Source organism: Mus musculus, chromosome 9 (genome assembly GCF_000001635.26).
Source record: "Mus musculus strain C57BL/6J chromosome 9, GRCm38.p6 C57BL/6J".
NCBI classification, from domain to species: domain Eukaryota; kingdom Metazoa; phylum Chordata; class Mammalia; order Rodentia; family Muridae; genus Mus; species Mus musculus.
The window spans coordinates 114,450,358-114,476,745 of NC_000075.6; the positions used below are offsets into that span (position 1 = coordinate 114,450,358).

Here is a 26,388-nt window from a genome sequence, read left to right on the forward strand (position 1 = left end):
TCAGGCATGGTGGCACACAATTTTTTATCTCAGCACTTGAGAGGGAGAAGCAGGTGGATCTCTGAGTTCGAGGCCAGCCTGGTCTACAGAGTAAATTCTGGGACAACTGGGACTACACAAAGAAACCCTGTCCTGAAAAAAGAAAAGAAAAAGAAAAAGAAAAAAAAAAGGGGTTAACATTTTTTTCTGTCTAAGGGATTAACATTTTGTTCTCTCCTCTTCCCCACTGTGTTTTATAGTTTAAAGAAGTCCCAGAAGGCCCTATCCCTCCGTCTACACCCAAATTTGCATATGGAAAAGTTGCTCTGAGAAAGGTAAGACAGGATTCAGGGTTGGTAGTGTGGCTCAGTGGGTAGAGTGCTTACCTGGTATGACCGGGTCTATCCTCAGCACCATATAAACCAGGCATGCTGGCACACACCTGTAATCCCGGCAGTCAGGAGGATCAGAAGTTCAAAGCCATCCTTAACTACATAGTGAGTTAGGAGCTAGCCTGGGCTACATAAAACCCTGTCTCGAAAAGAGATAAAAAGTCAGATCCTCACGGAGATGGGCAGACACGGTGAATGGGGGTGTCATCGGTCGGCTGGAGGCTTGCTCTCTTCCCTGAGTTTGTTTTCTGAGGGCCGGGTGGAAGAGTTGGCATTTCTAGGGGAGATGGAAGAGAGGATGCTTGTGCAAGCTGGCAGGATGCAGGGCGTGGTGCTCGTGGGCCGCTCCGTTCATTTTAGTTCGGTTCTTGGTTTTGAAAGGCAGTGCTTTGGACAGCCCTGGAATGACATCCTATGTCATAATTCTCGCCAGTCAGGCTCTCTCCCGTCATTTGCCCCTTTATTATTATTTTTTTCTTTATTACATTTATTTCTTGGCTTGGGAGACATGCATTCTGTGGGGCTGAGATGGAGGCCAGTGAACAGCATGAAGAAGTGAATATTTCTTCTTACTGTGCATCTGGGGACTGGGACTCAGGGCATCAGGAATGGTGACAAGCACCCGCTGAACCCTCTTGACAGTCCCATCCACCCCCCTTTTTTAATGAGTTCCTCCAAGCCACAGGAATTTTGATACCTCTGTTCTTAAATTAGATCCAAAAAGCATATCATAGTGATTTTTTTGGATACCGGAACATCAGAGGAAAAAGATAGAAATTAATCATTTAATATGAGTTCAGGTAATTTTATTCTGGGGAGGAAAGGAGAGAGTTACTTAATGGTTTACAAAATTGGTTTGTTTTGACTCTTTGGGTCTCCGGTTTTCCCCTAGCTTCACCCTTTACTCCTACGTGCATTCATTCACCAGAAAAAAAGAGAAGAAAACATGAATAGCCACTTATTTCTTAAGAATCTTCAAGTTCTAAAATAGCAGCATAAGCTTTTATCTTTAAGGCAAACACCAAACACCATAGCATAGTTTTCCATTTGTAACCTTGAGCTTCTGCTTGGCTGGCCCAGCTGCCGTAATAGTTTCCATTGTAGTGTCAGATCCTGTGCCACATTCTACAAAGAACGTGGTCTCTGATAGGAATCTCTTCTTAGATTAATCACGCTTGAATCTCACTTGGAAGGGGGCACATGTTCATCTCTGTAGCGACTTAAGAAAAATGGTCGCTTGGTTCTGAAACAGCCAAGAGTCTTTTCACGTGATATAAATAGCTGCAAATGTTTAAAACAACAACAGTACCAAAATTGAAAAACATGAAGAAGTACAGCTTAGCGCTATGAAGGAAATCAGCAAATTGGCATGGTAGCTCATGCCGATAATACTAACTGTGGGGGCTAAAGCAGGAGGATTGCTGTCAAATTCAAAAGCAGCCTTTACTCCATGGTGAGTCCGAGGCTAGCCTGGACTTTAGAGAAAGATTCTGTCTCCAGAAGAAAGGTGTGGGGAAAAGCAGAGGTGGTTGTTAATCCCAGCACTCTGGAGTGGAGGCTGGAGGCTGAGACGTTCAGGGTCATCTTGACCACCTAGAGAGTTCTAGCCTGGGCTACAGGAGACACTCGCTGTCTAATAAACTCGACACAGAGAGCTGGGAGGGAGGGAATCGGCACACAGCTTTTTTCCATTTATGTAAGACATAGTATATAATAAAGTTTTATTTAAAATTGTATGTGTTTGTGTGTGCACTCGCACACTTGTGGGGCAGACAGGGTAACTTTCAGGAGCCGTGACACAGGCTCAGAACACCTGCCACATAAGCTTGAAAGACAGTGGAGCAACCGTGACCCAAGCCTGTGACAGGGTTCTGGCAGATCTAATCTTAGAGTGATTTGCCTCTACCTACTATCTTTGCTTCAAAGCTCTTCCTCACTTGAAAACATGTGATGCTTCGCAGAGGCCTCCTGTCTCACGTGCTGTCCGTTTTGAGGCCTTTCTTAGATAGAGAGCTCTGAGCTGTCTTTCTGAATGGGTGCACTTGAAACTCCCCTTAAGACTTCTATCATTTACATTTTTATCAAGAGTTAGGAGCAGGGCCTGGAGAGATGGCTCAGCAGTTAAGAACACTGATTGCTCTGGTTTTTTTTTAAGTTTTGTTATACTTTGTTTGAGACAGGGTTTCTCTATACAGTACTGTGCATCCTGGATCTTGATATGTAGACCAGGCTAGCCTCAAAGTCACAGACTGTACGCCTGCCTTCCAAGTGCTGAGATTAAAGTTGTGTGCCACCATGCCTGGCTTCGACTGATCTTCAGAGGATGCAGGTTAGATTCCTAGCAACCACATAGCGGCTCACAAGCATCCGTGACTCCAGTTCCAGGTTCTGACGCCCTCTTCTTCCCTCCTTGGGCACTGTACGCACATGGTGCACAGACTTACGTGCAAACACCCGAACACGTAAAATAGAGAACAGGTTTAGGACGTGGTTGGCCTTTAATCCCAGCACTTGGAGGTCAAGGCAGGTGGATCTCTGTGAGTTCAAGGCCAGTTTGGTCTACATAGCAAGTCCCAGGCCAGCCAGGACTACACAGTAAGACCCTGTCTCCAAATAAAATAAAACAAAATAAAAAGTTACAAGCAAGGCCTGGGGCTAGCCGCTCGGTGGTACAGAACTTACTTACCCAGTTTGTGTGGAACCCCGGGCTCATAGCCGGGCAGGGTGGTGCATGCCTCTAATTCCAACACTTGAGAGGCTGAAGCAGGTCAGTTTTTGTGAATTCGAGACTTGTGGGTGTATAGAGTGAGTTCCAGGATGGCTAGGGCTGTCACGTAGAGAAACCCTGCCTTGGAAGGAAGGAAGGAAGGAAGGAAGGAAGGAAGGAAGGAAGGAAGGAAGGAAGGAAGAAAATGAAAGAAAGGAAGGAAGGAAGGAGAAAAAAGAAAAGAAAAGAAACCGACCCTGGGTTCAATCCCCAATCCTGCAGAAAACAGTAAGAAATAAAAGCAGGTAGGTGCTAGGTTTTAGCTGAGTTAGCAGAGAGCCTGCCTGGCATGCAGAAAGCCCTGGGTTTGAACCCCAACAGTAAGTACATAGGGTGTGTGTGGTTGAATGCTCAGGTAACCCTAGCACTTGGAAGATCAGAAGAGCAAGGTCACATAGCAAGCTGGAGGCCTGCTTGGGACACATGAGAACATGTCTCAGAAAGAAAGGGAGAGAGGGAGAAAGGGAGGAAGGGTGAGAGAGAGGCAGCAAGAGAGACAGAGAGAGAGAAAGAGACGGGGGTGGGGGTGGGAGAAAACAGGGAGTGGGTAAGATCAAAGGGGATCGGGAAGCAAATGGAACTTGGACAGTTGAGACTTCTCTCAATGTCTTTGTTAAGTCAGACTAATGTAACCTCCCTCCCACCTGCCACTCTGGGGACAGGACACTGAGTCTGGTTCTGCTTCTTTGCAGTTCAAGACAGTGGCTGAAGCTCTGGGTATCCTGTGTCCCAATGGGCCAGTGAAAAGCCTCTATCCCCTGACATTCACTCAGGTAAAACAGGTAGGTCTGTCTCCCCGGGGAGCGCTCTGTCCTTCTGTTCCTGGCAACACAGGTGTGTCTTACTGCTTCCTGGGCGTCGTTATTTAATGGTGGCTGGGAGTAGGGCTCAGTTGGTGAGGTGCTTGTCTGTCATGAGCAAAGGCCCGGGTTCAAACCCCAACACCTCATAAACCAGGCATGGTGACAGCCTGGAGAATTAGCAGGTTGGAGGCTCAGTAACTCAAGCTCATTCTCAGATACATGGTATTCGAGGCCAACCTGGGCTACATGAGATCCTGTCTCCAAAAAAGAAAAATAAAGTCAGTTGTCAGTTTAATTTTTCCTTCTTAGAAGTTCTGCTTTGGGAAGAACATTGTTGTGCTCTGTGTTTGTGTGTGTGCTTCATTTCCTGGCGCTTTACTTTCTTGTCTCGCTAGAAGTTTCTCGTTCGAAGCTTTTTCAGGATTTTACCCAGTTCATCCAGTTCATCAGCTAGCAGCTGCTTTTCCTGCCCGGTCCATCCGCTTCATCAGCTAGCAGCTGCTTTTCCTGCTTTGAGTGTGTATGTTGCGGACTGCTTGTCCCCAGAAAACAGGGCTGAGATCCCAAGCGTGACAAAGGAACCAAGAGACCCTTGGCATCCCGGTGACACCGTCCCATACCACACGGGGACCCAAGAGGACATATCTCCTCTGCCGTGTCCACACAAAAGGCATTCTGCTGACTCTAGTGTGGGAAGGCTAGTCTCGGAACAATCTGGACTCTTCAGAAACTATTGCTGCCAGCCGGCTGTGGAGGCCACAAGTATGATTCCTGCGTGGGGGAGGCCAAGGCGAGAGACTAGAGAACTGGAGGCCAGCCTGGGCTACATAGTAAGCTCCAACCTGGCCTGTGGAACAGGGCAGCCTTGTCTCAGAAAAACAAACATGAGAAAAATCCCACACAAAAATTCCAGTGAGATCACGAACTGGAGACGAGACTTGAAAAGAGTTTAAGTGGCTGGAGAGATGGCGCAATAGTTAAGAGCGCTGGCTGCTTTTCTGAAGAACCTGGGTTCAGTTCCCTTCACCCACGGGGGCAGCTCACGATTGCCTGTCACTCTAGTACCGGGCTATCCAAAACTTCTGGCCGCTGTGGACACCTGCATTCATGTGTACACACCTAAACATGTACACACACACATACACATGCCTCACACACGTGCCTAGCATGGCATGAAGCCCTGAGCTTAATCCCCAAAATTACAACCAGACATGGTTATATGACGCCTCATCACTTGGGAGGTGGTTGAGGGCAGCCTGGGCTACCTGAGTCCCTGTCTTAAAAATCAATAAATATTACTCCTGATTTGGTGGCAGAACCCACCTACCCCCCAACTCTCTCTCTCTCTCTTTCCTCTTTGCTTTAAAAAGAGTTTCAGGTTGAGTCATGTTTTGTACTCTAGAGCAGATTTAGCCCAAGAACCTGGAAAATGTTTTACTGAGCAGAACTCAGTGTTTGTCTTGTGTTCAGGGCTTTTCCTGGCTTAAAAAAAATTTTTATGTGTATGAGTGCTTTGCCTGCTTGTGTGTATGTGTACTGTGCATGCCTGGTTCCTACAGAAGCCTAAAGAACTTCAGCTGCCCTGAAACTGGAGTTACAGATGGTTCTGAGCTCAGGGCCTCTGCAAGAGCAGCAAGGGCTCTTAATGGCGGAGTCATCTCTCCAGACCCCTTTAAAGAAACTATTGTTATCTTTATTTATTTATTTTGCTGATGTGTGTGTGTGTGTGTGTGTGTGTGTGTGTGTGTGTGTGCGCGCGCGTGCGCCATCCTGTGTGTCCCAGGGAATGAACTCAGGTCATAAGGCTTTGTGGCAAGCACCTTTACCCACTGAGCCCTCTCACCAGCTCTTGATTTTGTTTACCAGGGACCCCTGACCTGTAGGCATGATTTCCCTGGGTCCCTCTGGGCAGTAACTTAACTCTTGTTTTCCCAGTGTGGCAGAGTGCTCCTTCATGTTTGACTAGTTCTGCCAAGACCTAACAAGTCAGCCTGAGTTTGGCTGTGGGTGGAGGAAGCGTTTCGTTCCCTAGAGCTTTCAGAACGTTGCTTTCAGCCGGATCAAGGGCAGCCACGCTCTCAGCAGCCGAACGGTGAGGGTGATGCTGATTTCTCATGTTCTTTTCTCACCAGTATTTTGGGTATGTGCTGTACCGAACAACGCTTCCTCAAGATTGCAGTAACCCGAAACCCATTTTCTCTTCACCCTTCAATGGTGTCCGTGATCGGGCTTACGTCTCTGTGGACGGGGTAAGCATTCTCTTTGACCTCCACATCTAAGCCTTGACAGAGGGGTGGAGGGTCTTCTACACTTAATAACTTGACAGCCAGTGTCCCCGGGCAGTATGGCTTGCTTGCTGCTATGGCCCACATGCTGCAGGGTCAGGGCTGTTCTGACACGCACACTCTAGAAAACCCTGGGTCTCATGAGTCCAAGGCCAACGCTACCCAGACTGAGCTTAGCATGTTCACCCAGGCCGCCTCTGCTCTTTAGGGATAGCATCCATGTCAGCTTGGTACATGTTACTATACAAAAGGTGCTGAACTTAGTGTCTCCCCCTAAATGAAACATTAGAGTCTCAAGGGTTGCTCATGACAGTTGTAACTAAAGTATACCAAGGGCTTCACTTCATAGTAAAATGCAGATGTGTTTTTAAACACCCTGTCCAATATCTGGTGTGAGGACACACGCCTGTAATCCCAGCTGTCAGAAGGTTGAGGCAAGAGAATTGTTAAGATTCAGGCCAACCTGCCTGCATGATGAAATCCAGGCTTTATCAAAACAACAAATAAAGGAAGACCTGAGAGCCAGAGCCCATGAGATGGCTCAGCACAGTGCTTGCCAGGAGCCCTGTGGTTGAGTTTGATCCCTGGGACTGACGTGGTACCAAGCAGAGCTGACTCCTGCAAGCTAACCTCCGACACCCACTCATGTGCCTCGGCCCTTGGGTGCACACACAGTAAACTGAATCACTCAAAAGGTAGCTGTGGCCATTTGCTCTTCATTGGGACAGTTGTGGGAAAAGCTCACAAGAAGATTTTCCTCACCAAGCACATTGTTTCAGAAAAGTGTTAGCCTTGGAGGTTTGGTCTTTGAAACAGGATTTCATGCAGCCCAGGTTGGCCTCAGACATGTTTGGTATCCAGGGCCAGCCTTGAACTCCTGGTCTGCTTAACTCTGCCTCCCAAGTGCTAGGATTACAGGTGTGTGCAGCCACACTCAGAGTAGCTTAAATCAAAAATATGTCCATTCTAGGCTGGGAAGATAGCTTGCCTTGCAAGCTTAAGAGCCTGAGATCACATCAGCAGCCCCTCTATAGAGAACAAAGAAACAAGGGGCTGGAGAGATAGCTCACTGGCTAAGGGCATTGGCTGTTCTTCCAGAGGACTTGAGCTCAACTTCACCACCTACGTGGCAGCTCACAGCTGTCTGAAACTCTAGTCCTAGAAGATCCTGACACTCCTGGACTCTGAGCACCAGGCACAGACATAGTACACAGTCATACATGCAGGTGAAACACTCACACGTAAAATACATAAAAGAATAAGACGAAAAAATCCACGTGTGACTGCGTGCAGCTGTAATCTCAGTGCTGGGGAGGCGGGGACAGGAGGAGCCTTTGGGAGCCTGGCCAGCCAGCCGAGCCTCCTCCGAAAGTTCCAAGAGGGCCAGAGATCTTATGTCAGAAAGGAAGATGGCCCATTTCTGAGGAATGACAACCAATCCTGTCCCAGTGGTCTCTACACACGCACACATGCGTACTTTCACCTGAACACACACACATACAATAAGGGAGGAGGGCTTTCTTTTATAACCAGCAGATTTCATTTTAGTAGGTACAAGCCCCTGAGAGGTGACACTGTGCCTACCATTACCCAGCCTTTTTTAGTTGTGTCCTGGTGGCTTACGGTGAGTGTAGCCAGTCTAAAAAATAACCTTTTAAAACATTAAAAATAGGGGTGGGGGGAGGGTATGGGAGGCTTTTGGGATAACATTGGAAATGTAAATGAAGAAAATACCTAATAAATAAAAAAATGGATCTCAGAAAAAAAAGTAATAAAATATAAAGTCACAAATAAAATAAAAATTAAAAAAAACGTTAAAAATAGGGTTGGGGATTGAGCTCTGTAACAGAGCCCTGGTTCTGGCCTCAACTTGGGGTGGGTGTGGTGGTGTGAATGAAGGAATGAATAAATGAATAAATGGTTAGCAATGTCTTGTTGAGAAAATACCTGTTGTTTCCCTCACTATGTTACATAATCTCTGTGGCTGAGGTACCCTAGCAGTTGAGGTGAGCTGACCCCACCTCTCTCTGATTTTATCTGTCCCCTGATTTTATCTGTACTCTCTACGTGTTTCAAGGCTGTTTCCATGCACCTAACTGTGCCAAGTGGAGAGCTGTGAGGAGATGCAGTGATCCTTCTCACAGGGACGCTAGAATGTCTTGTCTGTCCTGCTCCTTTAAAATAGAAGTGTGGGGCCACACCTGTAAGCTGGGCACGTGGGATGTGAGGCAGGAGAATTAGAAGTTCCAGGGAGGCCCTCATGGTAGAAGGAAAGAACTGACTTCCTCAAGTTGTCCTCACCATGGTATACGCGCGCGCGCACACACATACACACACACACACACACACACACACACACACACACACACACTCTTAACAATGTAATATAGCCAGGCAGTAGTGGCGCACACCTTTGATCCCAACACTTGGGAGGCAGAGGCAGGCAGATTTCTGAGTTCAAGGCCAGCCTGGTCTACAAAGTGAGTTCCAGGACAGCCAGGCTACACAGAGAAACCCTATCTCAAAAAACAAAACAAAACAACAATGATATATATATAGAGAGATATAGATATACTAATAATGTTATATATATACATATATGTGTGTGTGTATACACACACACACACACACACACACACACATACGTATATATCAAGCAGTAAAATGCCTGAGCCAAGCATGTTGGTCCATACTAGTAATCTTAGCATTTATAAGGTGGAATCAGGAAGGTTTCAAGTTCAAGGCAATCCTGGGCTGTATCACAGGCCCTTGTTCCTAGAAAGGAGTCTCAGTCATCACAACACATTCCCAGCAGAGGAGTGGCCCCTGAGCTGTGTCCAGCCATCCTCCTCATTTGGGAAGACAGGGATTGTGGGAACTTGTCCTGAGCACATCCAGCCTATCCCTGTACACCTGGTGACACTTCGGGGCAGGAAAGGGGACAGATGAGCTGTGCACACAGCTCCTTTTCTCTGATCTCACCCTCCATCCCCTCGGCTTTAACTCACAGGTCCCCCAAGGAATCCTTGATCGAAACCTCATGACAGCTCTGAACATACGGGGGAAGGCTGGAGCCACGCTGGACATCCTGGTGGAGAACATGGGGCGTGTGAACTATGGCAGATTCATCAATGACTTCAAGGTAGGACACTTGGAGGAGGGACGGGCCTGGGCCTGAAACACTCACGCATCTGACTCTGCTTCCATTTATACAGAAAAAAAATCTTTACTTTCTATGTCTACCAAGGAATGCAGTTTATTTTCCTTATGTAGACCAGGCAGGCTGGCCTCGAACTCAGAGATCCACCTGCCTCTTGTGTTCCAGGTGCTGGGATTAAAAGCATGCACCACCATATTAGATCTACACATTAACTAACTTTTTAAATCTGTTTATTCTCCTTGTTGTTGTTGAAGGCAGTCTCAAGTAGCCTAGGCTAGCCTTGAACTCACCATGACTTTGAATTTTCGATCCTTGAGCCTCCACCCCCCAGGTGCTAGGATCACCAATGTCTGCCACCATCCTGTTTACGCAGTGCTGGACGTTGAGTCCAGAGCCTCTTGTATCCTGACAGCCGAGTCACATTCTCCAGTCCTTAAGTACTGACAGTTGTATATGCTATAAATATTATATAACATATTATATATATCAATAACTATATTGATACTTAAGTATAATAGTTAAGACTGGGGGTGGATGTATATGTATGTATGTATGTATGTATGTGTGTATGTATGTATTCATTCTGACCAGTGACCACAGACCAGCTGTCACACATCACAGCCGCTCCCTTTTTTTTTTTTGTTTTGTTTTTTCGAGACAGGGTTTCTCTGTATAGCCCTGGCTGTCCTGGAACTCACTTTGTAGACCAGGCTGGCCTCGAACTCAGAAATCCACCTGCCTCTGCCTCCGGAGTGCTGGGATTAAAGGCGTGCGCCACCACCGCCCGGCCAGCCGCTCCCTTTCAAGGCCTGCACACTTCGCTGAGCCTGAGGAGTGAAGCCCCCTGCTTTGTTTTGTAGCCTAGAAGATGACTTTCTCTGAAGGGCTCTTTTCCTCCCCTGCCCACGAGAACCTTGAGCTTGGCAAACAGGACACTTCCCTGTGCTTAAGCTCAGTCGTCCTGTGGGGAGAAACGGAAGCCACGCCACCCAGCTCGTCCGGGGCTCTCCCTCCTCGGTACCTGAGGCATGTGGTGGGCTCTGCTGTGCAGGCTTGGACCGGTGGCTGCAACAAAGCTGTGTTATAGAAAGCCCCTTGGCTGCCGTCCTGCCGCCGCCAGTTACTTAGTCTCTGTCCAGTCCCAGTGTGGTATTCTAACCAGTATTTCTAGATCATTAAGAAAGCTTACATTGTTAATCTGGGTTTCTGTTTAGTTTAACGTGTTTAAGAAAGAAAAAAAAAAAAAAAAACAACTCATAGCCCAGGCTGGGCAGAGACTCACTGTGTAGACAGGCAGGGATGTCCTTGAACTCCTAAGCTTCCTGCCTCGACCTTCCAAGTGCTGGGCTTACAGGCATGTTCCACTGCACCCAGGTCATGTGGTGCTGGGGCACAAACGAGGGCACTAGGCGAGTCCTACTGAGCTGACTCCCCAGCCTGGAAACTTTTTGTTTTTTGAGACAGGTCTTACTTTGTAGCCAAGGCTGGTTTAGAACTCACAACAATGCAGATTCTGCGTTTACAGGGCCAACCTCCACACCCAGTTCAAGAAACATTTGTTTTGGTTCTGTAGCGTTCCCAAGGTGCTTCCCTGGAGAGAGAGCACTAGGCACTGCCAAGCATCAGATCGTGATCCCGTTTCTGTTTTTTGTAACATGTATGTCTGTGTATTCATATGTAAGTATGTGTGTGTTTGTGTATGTACGGGCATGCATGTGTGTCCGAGCACATATGCACATGCCTGCCATGAGTATAAAGGGCCAGGGTTGACAACTGACTTCTCCCTCAAGCGATCTCCACCTTCTATCGAGGCAGGGTCCCAAGTGAGCCTGGAGCTCTCATAGCCAACTTGCCCTGGGGGATTCCCTGTTCCTCCTCTTGTGTACTGGGATCACAGGCCGGGCTGTCATGCCTACCCAGCATTGATGTAGGAGCTGGGGATCCAAGCTCTAGGTCTCACTCTTACGTAGCAAGCCCTTCACCCACTGATCCGTTTCCCCAGCCCCTTCCTGATCCTCTTATGGGCAGCAGCAAAGCCATTGTGACACACTGCTTACACTTGCCTCCGTGTAAATGTATTTCCGCACCCTTGTGTTCTGGCTTCGGTCACTGACCTTCCTGGCTGACTGTGGTTGGTCACATTGACTCCCAGGGTGAGTAGGATCCTGTGGTGTGGTCCCTGCGTCCGGGCACTTCATACTGGCCGGATCAGTAAACAGTTGAGACTTGGTATCAGAGAGTGCCTTTTAAAAATCCAGGACTCGCTGAGTGGGAAAGCTCCTTACATAGAAAGTAAAGAATTGGTGAGGCTTGGGCGCACACACACACACACATACACACACACACACACACACACACACACACACACACACACCTACACCTGTAATCCCCGCCCCTGTAAGGTCTGGGCTACACAACAAGTTCCTTCTCTCAGCGAACAAATAAAAAAGCCATAGTGAGAAGTGAGCTGAGTTGCCAGAGGCAACCTGCAGTCCAATGCTGGAAGCAGGAAGATTTTAGAGCTCAAGGCTAGCCTTGGCTACAGAGTGAGTTCCAAAATCGTGTGGAACACACGGATCCTTCTCTCGATAACAACAGAAAGAAGTTAGATACATCACGGTCCTAAGTTTCTGTGTGATGACTGCAGTCAGGGCTGCCTCAGCCCCTAGCCCCTGCAGGTCAAATAGGGAGAACTTCTCAACCAATCCTGGGGTCCATTGTCATCTCATCCCTTACAGCCTTTGCTCAATCCCACAGACTTCCACACACATGGTCCTCACAGCTGGCCAGACGCTCGGCCACTCTGGATCAAGGCTTGCTCCTTGGTTGGTGTGAGGGGCAGAGGCCACCCCGCACCCCCCTCCATCTGCATAGGATAAATATCCCTAGATCTCTCTACTCACTCCTTCTCCCCTTCCTTGTTAGTCTTTGTTTTCTCTTCTTCATTCTAGCAAATTCTGAAATCAGTGGGGTTCAAGCTAGAGCGCTCCCTCAGAGGCACCCACTTCCTGTAGCCCAGACACTAGGGTGACTTTGTGGTGATTTGTGGTGAAGCTGGCGCATAGGGCCGTGTACCTCGTTCCAAAGAGTTGCCGTTGTGGGAGTTGGTAGGGTCAGGCAGATCCAGAGACAGACGGGACACTGAAAGGCAGGGAGAGCCACCCATGTGGCTACTCTAGGAGGAGAAGTAAGTGGACCCTGTATCACCCCATCTTACTCCACCCCACCCCAGTCCGCCCTCAGGATCCCGACATGGGGTTCAGGTTTAAATGGACGGCTAGAGAGAGACACTCTAGCAGTCCTAGTAAAGATGTGTCCCAGCTCCAGTCTCTGCAACCAGTGCTCTGAGGAGGTCAGCACTCAGTGCCAGCTCTCCCTGAGACAAGCTCTCAGGCTGGCTCTGGATGATACCAGGCTTTGTCTGGCCTTTCTTTTTCCTAGCATGAGATTTCTAGGGAAATTCCATTTCCTTAGGTTCCATTGACTCAACAGTCTGCCAGCCAAAGTGGGGGAGGGTGGGCATAAGTATCTCTTTAGATTTCTTCATTCTGGGCTGGAAGGGTGGCTAGGGGTTTAGCACACTTGTAGAAGATCCAAGCTTAGATGCAAAGACCCACATGGAGCAGCTCATAACTGCCTGTAACTCCAGCTCCAGGGCATCTCATGCCAAAAGGTGCTCTCTTGGCATGGTACCCACATACATGGACACACACACACCACATATACACATGCTCACACACACACACCCCCACACACCCCACACAAGATCTTATGCCACAAATAAAAATAATTTTTTTAAACTTAAATAAAACCAGGCGTGGTGACACATGCCTTTAGTCCCAGCACTCGGGAGGCAGAGGCAGGTGGATTTCTGAGTTGGAGGCCAGCCTGGTCTACACAGAGAAACCCTGTCTCGAAAATCCAAAAAAAAAAAAAAAAAAAAAACCCTTAAATAAAGAGCCAGGTGGTAGCAGCACACTCCTTAAATCTCAGCACTTGGGAGGCAAAGGCGGGCGGATTTTTCTGTTGGCTTGAGACCAGTGTAGTCTATAGAATGAATACCAGAACAACCAGAGCTACACAGAGAAATTCTGTCTTGAAAAAAAACAAAACAGACAGACGGAAGGAATATCTTCATTCCTGCCAAGACAGTAGATTGGACTGAGCCTCCAGCCGGACCTGTGTCACCTGCTGTCCACACAGCAGAGTCTCATTTCCTGCTGCGTCTCCCAGGAGGTCAGTGACTCCCATGAGTCCCTGCTTCACCTGTGGCTCATGGCTCTGTGTTTCCTTTTTCCAGGGTTTGATTTCCAACATGACTATCAACTCCACTGTCCTCACCAACTGGACGGTCTTCCCACTGAACACTGAGGCCATGGTACGCAACCATCTCTGGGGCCGGGAGGCCAGTGATGAGGGTCACCTTGACGGACGGTCGACCTCCAATTCTTCGGACCTCATACTCCCCACCTTTTACGTGGGCAACTTCTCCATCCCCTCGGGCATCCCAGACCTGCCACAGGACACCTTCATCCAGTTTCCTGGGTGGTCCAAGGTATGCATCTTCATGAATAGCCTTCGGGTTCAAGCCTCAAGCATTCGGTTCTCAGTACCGAGAAGGAATCAGAAGGCTGCTGCTAGTAAGATGCTGTGTGATGTGGGGAGGGTTTCCTACTGGCTCACTCGTGCAGGAACAAGACTGTGGCAGATCTTCAGGGACCCAGTGTCCAGCTTGGAGGTGTCCTTCTCTGCCCCGTTTTCCTTGACAACTTTTCTTCAGTGAATGGCAGCTCACTTGGCTTCCTCCAGGAAGAACTAGAACCTATTTGTTCATTTTTATTACATTTACTTGTGTGTGTGTGTGTGTGTTCAAATGTGGGTTTTCATGTACCTGCCAAGGCAAACGTGGAGGTCAGAGCCATGAGAATCAGCCTTCTTCCTCCACCATGTGTGTGGGTCCTGGGGATCGAACTCGGGTCATTGAGCTTGTTAGCAAGCACCCTCAGCCATGGAGTCACCCCCCCCCCCATCCCCAGGGCTTCTTTATATGCTGCTTATGAAGGGAACAGTTTTTTGTCTGCATAGGATTTCATGTAGCCCAGGCTAGCCTTGAGTTTGCTAAGTAGCCGGAAATGACCTTGAACTTCTGGTGCTCCCGACTCTGCTCCAGGTACACACCATCAGGCCCGACGAGAAATGGGGCAACCGGGCTATAAGGGCAGAGGAAGAGGAGAGGGGAGAGAGAGAGCTGGGGTGTGAGCAGTCTTCTTACACGCCTGGCACACACCTGGCGGCAGATGATGATGTAAGCTGTTGCTAGGTTACTGTTGGGTGGAACTGTAGTCTTCTGGTTCTCAGAGCTCTGAGATGAGTGCTAACTGCCCACCTTGGGAGAGAGGGGCGCCACCGGGTGCCCCCTGCTTGTTCGTGACTGATTAACTCTAAGCAAACCTCATACTGTAAATGGACCATAGCAATTTCATTCTTATAGTAGTTCCAGGCTGCCCTGGGCTGCAAGAAAGGCTGTCTCAAAACAAAACAAAACCGAACAAAAATGCTAGACCCGTTGGTCCATTTGACGCTCGTCCGTCCCTTCCCGCCCCCCGGAAGTGACCATCTTTGGCCTCTTGGCTGATTCGTCATGTGCCGACCACAGTGAGGCCTCTGCTGTGCATTGCCCACCACCATGTTCTCCACGTCTAAGCTCTGCCTTCCTGGGAAGCCTGGTCCTCCTCTGCCCTGTCCCTGGGACCTCATCCTCTCTGCCTGCCGCCAGTTGGAACTCCTGTTTCCTGGACTTCCTGTCAGGTTCCGTCCTCACTTCCTACCCAGTGGTCTCTAGAAGGAAGGCTCCGTTCTGCCTTCTTCCCCAAAACCAACCCCTCTTCTCACTTTCTCTGCCGGTGGTTCACCAGCCTTTCTCTCTCAGCAGGGGCTCTCGGGCCTGAGAACAGATGCATCCCTGGGTCTTCCCCCGCAGCTAGCAGGGGACTTTCTGCCTCCTAGGTCACCTTTGGTTTTCCCCCTGCTGACAAGAAGGTGAAGGGTGCTGTGGCCATCAGAGGCAGCTGGCTCTTCTTTGTCTGTGTGGGCTCCCAAGCCAGGCCTTTCTCCCAGTTCTCATGCCATGGGATGTCCTCTTGTTACTCCAGTTTAGCACAAAATCTCGGGCTTTGGTCACCCAGCCTATTAGACTTGGCCACCCAAGGTATTGTGACAATCACAAAGACAAAAGAGACCGGAGTGTGGCTTGATAGAGTGTGTCCATGTATGTATATATGTATGTATGTATATATCCATGTATATATATCCATGTATGTATGAATCCATGTATATATCCATGTATGTATGCATGTATGTATGTATATAATCCATGTATATATGTATGAATCCATGTATATATCCATGTATGTAGGTATGTATCCATGTATGTTTGCTATACTTGGGCTCAGTCCTCAGCACCACATAAAACTGGGTGAAGTGGTACTGAGCAGCAGCAGAAGGTGGGGAGGGGGATCCTAGATTCAAGTTGTCTTCAGCCACATAGCAAGTTCAAGGGCAGCCCGGGCTCCAGGAGACCTTGGGTTGACCTCTGGCCTGTTTGTATGAACACTGCAGGAGCCATCCACCCTGTTTCTGTTTTGCTTGCTTGGCTTTATTTTACTTGGTTTATTATTACTGTCATTGTGTGGATGACGTGTGTGTGTGTGTGTGTGTGTATGAGCGTGACACGGAAATCTCAGGTGACGTGTGCATGAGTGTGGTCATAAAAATCTCAAGACAGCTGACATGTGTGAGAAAGATGAGACTTTACAACGCGGGAGAGCCTCGGGAACCTCCAGCCAGTCAGGCATGGCGGCTCGCCCCAGCACCTAGGAGGCCGCACAGACAGAGACAGAATCCTGAGGGTTCCTGGACAGTCAGTGAGACAGCTTCAGGTCCAGTGGGGACAGTCTGCCTCCAAAAGGAGGGTGAAGAGTACTGGAGAGGGCTGGGGCTGGGGCTCAGAGGTGAAGAGCCCCTGCTCTGGAGGACCAGGGTTCTAGTCCCAAGAAATCTGGTGCCCTCTTCTAAACCTCTGTGGGCATCAGGCACGAATAAGATGCACAGACTTGGATCCAGGCAAAATATACCCATGAAATTCAGTAATGATAAGGCAGCAGAGGGAGGTACTCAAAGCCAACTTCTGGTCTCCATATACGTACAACAAATGCAACAAACAAGCAAACGCCTCCCGACACGCCCTCCATGAACACAGATAAGTCACCCCTTCCTGGGCCTCACCCTGTGCTGAGCAACACTTCAGCTGATGGTTTGGGAGAAGAGGAAAGATTTGACCACGTGACACTGAGGCCTGAGCAGTTCTCAGACTAGGTTATGCTCGCTGACCCTTGTCTTCCTCCTCCTCAGAGCCCCTTCCCTCCCCACAGGGCTTTCTTTTCTTTTGTTACCAAGGAACTAACTTGATCTCGTGAGTGAAATCACTAATACATTCAGTCCATGAGATAAAAGCACCACTTTTGATTGCTCTGGTTTTTCTTGGGTCGGATGTGGCTTTCTGGTTAAGCAAGTGTGCTTGGGGGATTTCAGGGGTCAGGCGTGCCTGCTCAGTCCATACAGGTCAGTGCCTGTCTGCACTGTGCACCGACTGACTGTAGACTCTCAGGGAGGCACGTTCGCCAGGGCTTTGGTGACGGTCAGAACGTTGGGTCATGCGTGCCACGTCCAGCTATGCTGGGACAAAAGCGTGTTTTCTGCTTATCTCCATCTAAGAGAAATGAGTGTGGATGACTATTTCATTAAACTATCACACCAAGCTGTGCGTGGTGTAATCCCAGCACTCAGGAAGTAGAGGCAGGCAGATGTCTGTGAGTTCAAAGCCAGCCTGGTCTGTACGGTGAGTCTAAGACAGCCAGGGCCGCACAAAGAAACCCTGTCTCCAAAAATGCACATGAGGTAGAGGAAGATGCAGGAGAAGTTCAAGGTTCATTCTCCAGATGTGTATCCAGGTCTGTCTGGAACCCGTGAAATTCTTAGCGTCATAAAAGAATGTGGGGCTGGAGAGATGGCTCAGCAGTTAAGAGCACTTTCTGCTCTTGCAGAGGGCCTAACTTTGATTCCCAGCACCTACCTGGTGTCTCACAGCTGTCTCTGACCTGCCTGGCTCCTGAGTGTACATGATATGCATGAACACACACACACATTTTTGTTCAGGTTTACTTATTTGGTTTTGTGAGGCAGGGTCTCACTATGAATCCTTGGCTGGCTTGGCTGGGTTACAGGGCATGTGCCACCCCACCCAGCCAAATAAATATTTTTAAATGATTTATGATAAGGTTAAGGAGCTAGCTCATTGGTAAAAGTGTTTCCTACATGTGACATCTGGGTGTAAATTTAAGCGTAGCACAGCTGTAAAAAGCTACAAACGGTGGTGGTGGTGGTGGTGGTGGTGGTGTTTGCTTGTAGTCTTAGCCTTGGAGAAGCAGGGAGAGGCAGAATCCTGGAGTGTGCTGGCCGGTTAGCCTGTCCTAACTAGCAAGCCCTAGGTACCAGTGAGCAGTCCTGTCTCAAAGCACAGGGTGAAAACCCCTGATGTCACTCCCAATGAGTACTGGCAGACTATGACTCTGCTGCTTATCGTACCGGGGTGTGACTGGGTGTTAACTGGCTTTAAGCTGGAAACTGAGAAGCCCATGGGTGTCTGTCATCCTACAAGCCACTCCCACAGCGTGGGGCAGGGGTCAGTGCATTCCCTTTGCCTGGTTTGCAATGGTGCTAACCCTACACAGTCATTCTTTACGTCTAACTCATAGTTTTCACTCACAAACCCTGTGAACCCAGAAACTAGGTGATTGGGCTTCTCCCAGCAAGTGCAATAACTCCAGGTGAAGTGGGTTCACTATAATTTTTAGTACACAGAGTTTATTTTACTGTGTATGTGTATGTGAGAAACAGACAGACAGACAGACTGAATGAATGAATGACACACTATGATGGCTCATATGTTTGTGTGCATGTGCCCTCATCACAGGGATTCGTTTCTGATCTTTTATGCTCTCTTTCACTTCTTGGCTCTCAGGTGAGTCATTTTGCTCAACCTTTCATGCCTTTTTAAATTTCACGTGTATGAGTGTCTGTCTGCTTATAGGTATATGTGTGCACACCACCTGCATGCAGGACCCACAGAGGCCAGAAGAGGGCATCAGATCCCTTGGAGTTACAGGCAGTTGTGAGCTACCGTGTGGGTGCTGGGAACAAAGCATAGATCCGCTCTAAGAACAGAGGTACTCTTAACTGCTGAGGCACATTCCAGCCCTGTCCTCTTCATATTGGAAGGTTAGAGACAGGGCCCTGGCTATTCTTTTTTTTTTTTCTTTTTAACCTTCATTTTTTTTGGTTTTTTTTTTTGTTTGTTTGTTTGTTTTCGAGACAGGGTTTCTCTGTGTAGCCCTGGCTGTCCTGGAACTCACTCTGTAGACCAAGCTGGCCTCGAACTCAGAAATCCACCTGTCTCTGCCTCTCCAGTGCTGAGATTAAATAAAGATGTAGATGCTACATTTGTATTTCTTCATCTTTTAAAGTTTGATGCAAGCTTGTGTGTGTGTGTGTGTATGTATTAGAGAGAAAGAGAGGGTGGGAGGTACTTTTGCAACCTGCCTATGGATTTGAAAGCTTCCAGACCTCTTCTTTCTCTGAGCTGAATGCCTTGGGTATTTGTTAGGAAATAGAAAGTTATCCTAGAATGCTTCCTAAAATACAGGAGACCACAGAGCTGCTTCATTTATTACACTAAGACCTGGGTAAATGGGATTCACACCATCTGCAGATAGCCATGGGGTTGGGAGAGGAGGAAAAGTTAATTCCCTTTGCTTATTTCGGGGGCTCTGCTTATAGACCACTTCAGGTGCTCCTTGACATTTTACCTTATAGAATCAAGCTTTCAACCTCACAGCACAATGTAGACAAGTCATGAGTGGGAGCATTTGAACCTTGAGGACAGACCTCCACGTTTCCCGATTTGAGCCCTCCGAGCACCCATATTTCCTTTAGTATAGTCTATTACCTCGTTGTCTTTGTGTTTTTTAAACAGGGCCTCACTATGCTGCCCTGGCTGTCCCAGAACTTGTTCAGGAGACCAGGCTGATCTTGAACTTAAAAATCTACCTGCCTCTGCCTCCCGTATGCTGGGACTAAAGGGATGTGCTACCATGATCAACCTATATTCACGTTTAAGGGGCATCTGAATATCTTAAAACAGTATTGAGGGGTGGATATGGTGGCGCAAGCTTTTAATCCCAGCGCTTGGACGGCAGAGGCAGGGAGAGTTCTGCTTTCTGGGCCAGCCTGGTCTGTTGAGACCCTATCTCAAACAAAGTAAAAGACAGTATTGAAAGTTTAACTCTAGGGTCTGGAGAGATGGCTCAGCAGTTAGGTGCACTGGTTGCTCTTCCAGAGGACCCAGGTTCAATTCCCAGCAACCACGTGGCAGCTCACCACTATAACTCTAGTTCCAGAAGATCTGATGCCCTCACACAGACAGACAGGCAAAACACCAATGTGCATGAAGTAAAAATAAATTTAAAAAAGAAATAAAGCTTCACTGTAAATTCTAGGAAGATTGGCTTTGTCCGGGTAAGTTAAGGCAGACACACACTCACTGAGAAGTAGGTCAGGCCCTAACAGGAACTTCCGCTTTGCCGTCACCTCTGTGTTAATAGCAGAAGGTAGAAGTGTGGGCTGGGGTCATGATGGTCAGAGATAGTCGACTTCTGCCATGGACTGTAGAAGTTGGGACTGCCATGGGACACCCCCAAGCCCCTGCAGTCACCTCATTAGTATATCCTTTTGGTTTACCAAGAATAATGTACCAAGAATAATTTCAGCATATATTTTTCTGTTTGGTCTTTAGTGGCAGGGTTTCACACTGTAGCCTAGACTAGCCAAATGTGCTAAGCAAGAGTCCTTTACTAAGCTATACTCTCAACTCTTTCAGCATAAATTTTACTTATTTTTAAAATTATTTAGTTACTTAGTTCAGTTTTTCCAAGGCAGCGTTTCTCTTTGTAACACGATAGCCAGGGCTATGTAGAGAAACCCTGTTTCAATAAATAAATAATAAGCAGGTTAGTAAAAATAAAAATAAAGAAAGCCTTTAAAACTTCTAGCTGGAAGCCTAGTGTGGTGGTCCACACTTATTACCGTAGCACTACAGACTCAGAGGCTGGGGAGTCACTACAAATTCAAGGTCAGCATGTCTATATAGCAAGTTCCAAGCCAGCTGGGGCTACTAGCAAAACCAAAGAAGAACTAAAACCTTACCCTAAGGCCAATGAGGTACTTTAACCCCAGCACTTGGGGAGGCAGAGGCAGGTAGGTTGATTGATCTCTGAGGCCAGCCTGGTCTACAGAGCAAGTTCCAGGACAGCCAGGGCTATACAGAAACCTTGTCTTGGTGGAAATAATACATACAAACAAAAACAATTAAAAAGTTTTTTAAAATGTTGTTGACAGCACTGTTATTAAGAACACAAAGCTAGAAACACCTGAGTACCCATTTTCAGTAGTGAAGGAGTGAGTAGCCATCCGCATATTTTTCTAGGGAATGCAGTGTCGTGGCAGCACGCACAGGCCCCGCTTTAATCCCTAACACTGAAGAAAAGGCGGGAGCAGGGAACAATGTATTAGTCAGGCATGCTGGCACATGCCTGTAGCCCCAGCGTACAAGAGTCCAAAGTAGAGGGATTATGAATTTGAGGTTATCCTGGACTAACATATAAAAAAAAGAAAAAAGTCCCCAAAGCTAATTGGTATATCCGTACCATTGAATGTCATATGTTTAAAACAATAATGCATATATACACTTATTTGTGCATGTATGTGTGTGAGTGTATGTGGTATGTGCATGTACATGTGTGCTATGCTCCTGTGTACAGGGGAGGAGGTCAGAGAAATCAAAGTGTCCTGCCCTGGCTCTCCACCTTACCCCCTTGAGACAGACTCTCTTTCTGAACCTGGAGCTGGGCTGGAGACCAGTAAGCTCCCGTGGTCCTCTGTCTCAGTCTCCCACAACACTGGCATTGCAGGCATGGGAAAGACGGCACCTAGCTCATTTATGTGGTTGCTGGGGACTTGAACGTGTGTCCTCATGCTTGCCCGGCATGGCTCTTACCCACTGGGCCATCTTCCCAGCCTATTTATGTACACTGGCACATAGGTAAAAATTAGTCAAAACTAATTCAGGGCAACTGAAATCAGGAGCTGGTCTTAAGACCGTGAAAACAGGATTCTGGCAGAGATGGGGCTGATAAAGCCCAGGTGAAACTATTATGGTTTATGCCTTTCAGGACGGAGAGAGATAACAGATCCCGAGTAAAAACAAGAGTTAAAGTAGTTCTGAGAACCTCGAAACTGCCACCCTTTTCTAAATGACTTAGTCCAACAGACAGGCAGTTCTGAGTCGCTGACCTCCTTCTGTGAGCACTGAACGCCTAGAGCTTTTGTTTCAGTGGTAAGTGGTGCCCACACTGAACCAGGAGTACAGCCCATCTGCACCCCACTCCTTGCACCAGGCACTAGGCTGACCACCAAAATGTGCTGTGCCCCCCTAGCACATAATTCATAATCATCTCCTACCATAGCCTCCCAAGGGCTAAAATTACAGCACCCACCCCATTCACCCTTGCTTCCATCTTGGGCTGCTTTGGGGACCGTTCTCAAACTACATGGACTCTGTGTTGCCATCGACCCTGGGAGGGGGAAAATTAAATGGAGACCTGCCTGAGTTCAGACAGCTAGCAGCAGGCAAGAATAAGATGGGAAACCAGGAAAGAAATCCAGGTGGACTGGAATAAAGCCAAGGGAAGTTTTATTATCCCTGCAGTCTCGGCACTTCAGAGGCAGAGGCAGGAGGATTATCTGGACTAGATAGTTCAGGCTAGTCTGCTGTACAGAAAGACTGTGCAAATATTAATTGTTTATTTTAAAATGAGCAGGAGGGGCCGGGCATGGTGGCCAGCATTCGGGAGGCAGAGGCAGATGGATTTCTGAGTTCGAGGCCAGCCTGGTCTACAGAGTGAGTTCCAGGACAGCCAGAGCTACACAGAGAAACCCTGTCTCGAAAAACCAAAAAAAACAAAAAAACAAAAAAAATGAGCAGGAGGGACCACCACGAGGACCACTCTCTTTCCTTCCTTCTCTCCTTTCTTGTCCCCTCTGCCCTTGCCCTCTAGAACTTCCCTCCTCTTCCAGATCTTCTGTTTACCTCTGGCATGTGTGACCCCACACCACCCCCAGCACCCCCAGCAGACTATTCCATCTGTTCTGTAGCCCCTCGAACCCTGAGTGCGTCTTTTCCAGAAGCAGTGTCCCTGCTCACAGGAGTCATCCCCACAGCTTGCAAGACTGAAAATCTTGTCTTCCAAGCCATTCTCCCCACATCCCTCGGAGGAAAGCTACAAGAACCACACACCCAACAATAATGTAGACACTCTCCTGTGTAGGCCTCTGCTCCCATCCCCGTCTCGTCCCACCGCTGTGGCTTACGCCCACTATATTGCCCAGGCTGCCTTCAGACTCAGACTGATCCTCCTACCGTAGCCTCTCGCATGCTGAGGTTGTAGCACCTGCGGCACACGCCCTCACATTCTTCCCGGGGTTGTTTGGGAAACAGTTCTTAGACTATGTTCAGGCTTTATGCACGTCAGGCGACATGGCTGAGCTCTGCCTCTGTGGGGCAGAGAGCAAGGAAGACTCTCCTGCTGAAGGGTGTGGGCAGCCATAGCAGAGAGGGTTGGGGTACAGACAGGCAGTTCCTGGGAGCCAGGGTGGATCTCAGAATGTGCTGAGGTGTGGCCCAAGACTGGTCTGTAGCTTCTGAATCTGAGGCTCCAAAATTCGTTTCTTCTGCAGCAGGAATTGGTATTTGGAAGAAGCTCTACCACCTAACATGGGATACTGGGATGCTGGACTCTATGGGGCATCTGTTGCCTCTCTGATACTAGTGTTCCTCAGCTGACAACCTCTCTCTCTCTCTCCCTCTCTCTCTCTCTCTTCCTCTCTCTCCCTCTCTCTCTCTCTCTCTCTCTCTCTCTCTAGGGTCAAGTATGGATCAATGGCTTTAACCTCGGCCGATACTGGCCCACAATGGGCCCACAAAAGACCTTGTTCGTGCCAAGGAACATCCTGACCACTTCAGCCCCAAACAACATCACAGTGTTGGAGCTAGAGTTTGCACCCTGCAGCGAGGGGACCCCAGAGCTGTGTACAGTAGAGTTTGTTGACACTCCGGTCATTTCCTGACCTGACTTGACCATCGGTGGCCATTTTCCAAGCCAGTCTGGTCAAGACTCATGGCTGAACCTCTGAGACTGAGCCTTGGGGAGCACAGCTCTACTCTGGTTACACGGATCACCTTTGTTGTGCTAGAATGGAAGCTACATTTCTGGAATGTGTGTACCCTGCTGGTGACTTTGCAGCCCCGCCTTGCCTGACCTCCCACCCTAGTGGCCACCGGGAAGGCTGAAGGGAGTGGACACCACAGGAAGACACAGGTTGGAGCAAAACTTGAATAATGTCCTTTATCCTGATTTGAAATAATCACGTCATCTTTCTGCTGAATAAAATTGGTTTGCAAGTTGTGGGGGTCCTGTCATTAATATATCAGGCAGGTATTAAACTCCAGGGTCTGACTTAAATCTCAACTAGACCTGAGTGGGCTGCCTGAAGCTACTTCACCAGCTTGAGGTACAAAGTGGGTAGAAGAGAGAGCTGGTTTGGGTGAGAAGAGGGCTTTGTTTTTGATCCTGCTTTGACTATTTCTGAATCTCTGTGATATCTGCTTGGTGAGAGATCTCCAGTTATAAACCATCTAAAAGATTAATAGTTGCTCAAAGTAGGTAGTATGGTCTCTCTATACAATTGAATAGAATTCTCTCTCTCTCTCTCTCTCTCTCTCTCTCTCTCTCTCTCTCTCTCCTCTCTCTCTCTGTGTGTGTGTGTGTGTTCATGTTCATGTATGTATGAAGTTGCATGTATATGCATGTATGTATGCAGGTCAGAGGCCCATCTTGGGTGTCATTTCTCAGGAATGTCTTAGTATCTAGGCACATACAGGATGTATAAAATGTAATTCTGCTTATGTTTGAGACCCTGTCTCCAAAAAAAAAAAGTGTTAACGTGGGGCTGGTCTGTAGCTAAGTTGATAAAACACGTTTGTTTGTCATGCAAGAAGCACTGGGTTCTCTCCCTAGCAGTGCACAAAACCAGGCATGATAGTACATGTTGTGGTTATAAAAAGATAAAGAGGTCTAAGAACATGTTCTATGGGGGTGTGGTGAGGTGTGTGTGTGGGTGCCTCGGCAGGCCCATGCCAAGACATCCCTTCCCTCTAAAGGACTAGCCCCCCCACACACACACACACACACCACGACAGTATAGTATAGAATAGAGTTTATTTAGGGCATGGGGAGGGGAGCTAAGATGGTAGTAGAGACAGAGAGAGGGAGAGAGTAGAGAAGTAGAGGCTGGCCAGGACAAAGTGAAGAGAGGGGGAAAGGGGATGGGGAGAGGGGGAACAAGGGAGCAAGAGGCAAGAGAGTAAGAGAGAGAGGAGGGGGCAAGCAGCCTACCTGGGTTTTGCTAGGTAACTGTGGGATGGAGTTTAGACAGAATGCTAACAGTACACACACGTGTAATAGCATTCAAGAAGTGAGAGGAGAGCACTGAAGTCCAAGTTTATCCTCAGCTACACAGCGGGGTCCGTACCTTGTGTTATATGTAACCCTGTCTCAAAAAAATAATAATATGATTGCATCTGAGTGGTAAACATTTGGGTACTTGGCTACATTTCCTAACCTATACTTTAAATTTGGAGGAAGGGAACAAGTGTGCGCACACACTAGAAGTTTCCAGCCCCACCCCCACCCCCGTCTCCCACTCCCACGGGAGCACTGGGATTACACTTGTGCACACTATTGTTTTAAGCTTTTACATGGCTACCAGAGGTCCAAGCTCAAGTCCTCATGCTTGCTTGGGAAGTGCCGTCAACCACCGAGCCACCTCCACATCTGGCTTTTGTTTCAGTTTTTATGTATATGAGTACTGTATTTGCATGTCTGCCTGTATGATGAAAGAGGGCATCAGATCCCAATATGGTTGTGAGCCACCATGTGGGGTCTGGGGATTGAACTCTGGACCTCTGGAAGAGCAGCTGGTGCTCTTAACCCCTGAGCCAACCTCCAGCCCTGTTTTGTTTTTTTGAAACAGTTCCAGAGCTGCCTTTGAGCTCATCATGTAGCCAAGGATAGCCTTTAATTTCTGATCCTTCTTACAAACATGCACCGCACGCCTTTAATCCCAGCACTCGGGAGGCAGAGGCAGGCAGATTTCTGAGTTCGAGGCCAGCCTGGTCTACAAAGTGAGTTCCAGGACAGCCAGGGCTATACAGAGGAAGCCTGTCTCGAAAAACAAAACAAAAACAAAAAAAAAAAAAAAAAAGCTTTTCCATTCTTAGACTCTGATGGGAAGGGAGCCCAGGGCTTCATGCATGTTGGACATTTGACTGACAGAGCTACATCCCCATCCCCAGGCCTTTACTCCATTGTCTAATGTCACTTTCTGTTTGTCAGTCTGTCCATATTTGTTTCTCGGTAATTCTAGTTTACTTGAAATGAAATCGCTTAGCCCTCAGTCTCCTGTCAAGTGACTGGGACAGCAGATGATCTCCCATGCTCTTTATTTCTTTCTTCTTATGAAAAAATAAAAGGTCATTTTCTGAAATCATTTCTTAGTCACTGTGAGGGATCTAAGCTGTGGTACAATACCACATGTGGGCTATAGGAACGTAAAGTGACTGTCCAGAGAGTGGGAGGGGACACGCTGGCTCTAGGCAACTGTGTTCCAGCCCCTGAGTGTCAGAGCTTCCTCTCAGCTTCCCTTGCCCCTCTGGCTGACTGGAAACTTGCACTGAGGTTTCTACACTTTGATTTTTCAAGACAGGGTTTCT

The 26,388-nt window shown here is 48.1% G+C and overlaps 1 protein-coding gene and 1 long non-coding RNA gene across 4 annotated transcripts in view; one reads left to right on the top strand and one right to left on the bottom strand.

The window, feature by feature from the left end:
- The window catches only part of Glb1 (galactosidase, beta 1), a 73,302-nt gene extending 49,280 nt beyond the window's left edge, over positions 1-24,022 (top strand). For all 3 annotated transcript variants that reach the window (NR_108101.1, NR_108102.1, NM_009752.2), the window contains 6 exons: positions 240-314; positions 3,831-3,920; positions 6,074-6,190; positions 9,237-9,368; positions 13,687-13,941; positions 23,481-24,022. Coding sequence is in view for 1 of the 3 variants with exons in the window: in NM_009752.2 (NP_033882.1) it covers positions 240-314; positions 3,831-3,920; positions 6,074-6,190; positions 9,237-9,368; positions 13,687-13,941; positions 23,481-23,684 (873 nt within the window). In the remaining 2 variants the exon portion in view is untranslated. The remainder of the gene's footprint in view (positions 1-239; positions 315-3,830; positions 3,921-6,073; positions 6,191-9,236; positions 9,369-13,686; positions 13,942-23,480) is intronic.
- Positions 232-11,373, bottom strand: Gm30254 (predicted gene, 30254). Its single transcript, NR_168641.1, has 3 exons — positions 10,669-11,373; positions 10,408-10,553; positions 232-770 (listed from the first exon to the last, which is right to left on the bottom strand). It is a non-coding gene; the product is annotated as a predicted gene, 30254 (long non-coding RNA).
- Positions 24,023-26,388: the final 2,366 nt, after the last annotated feature.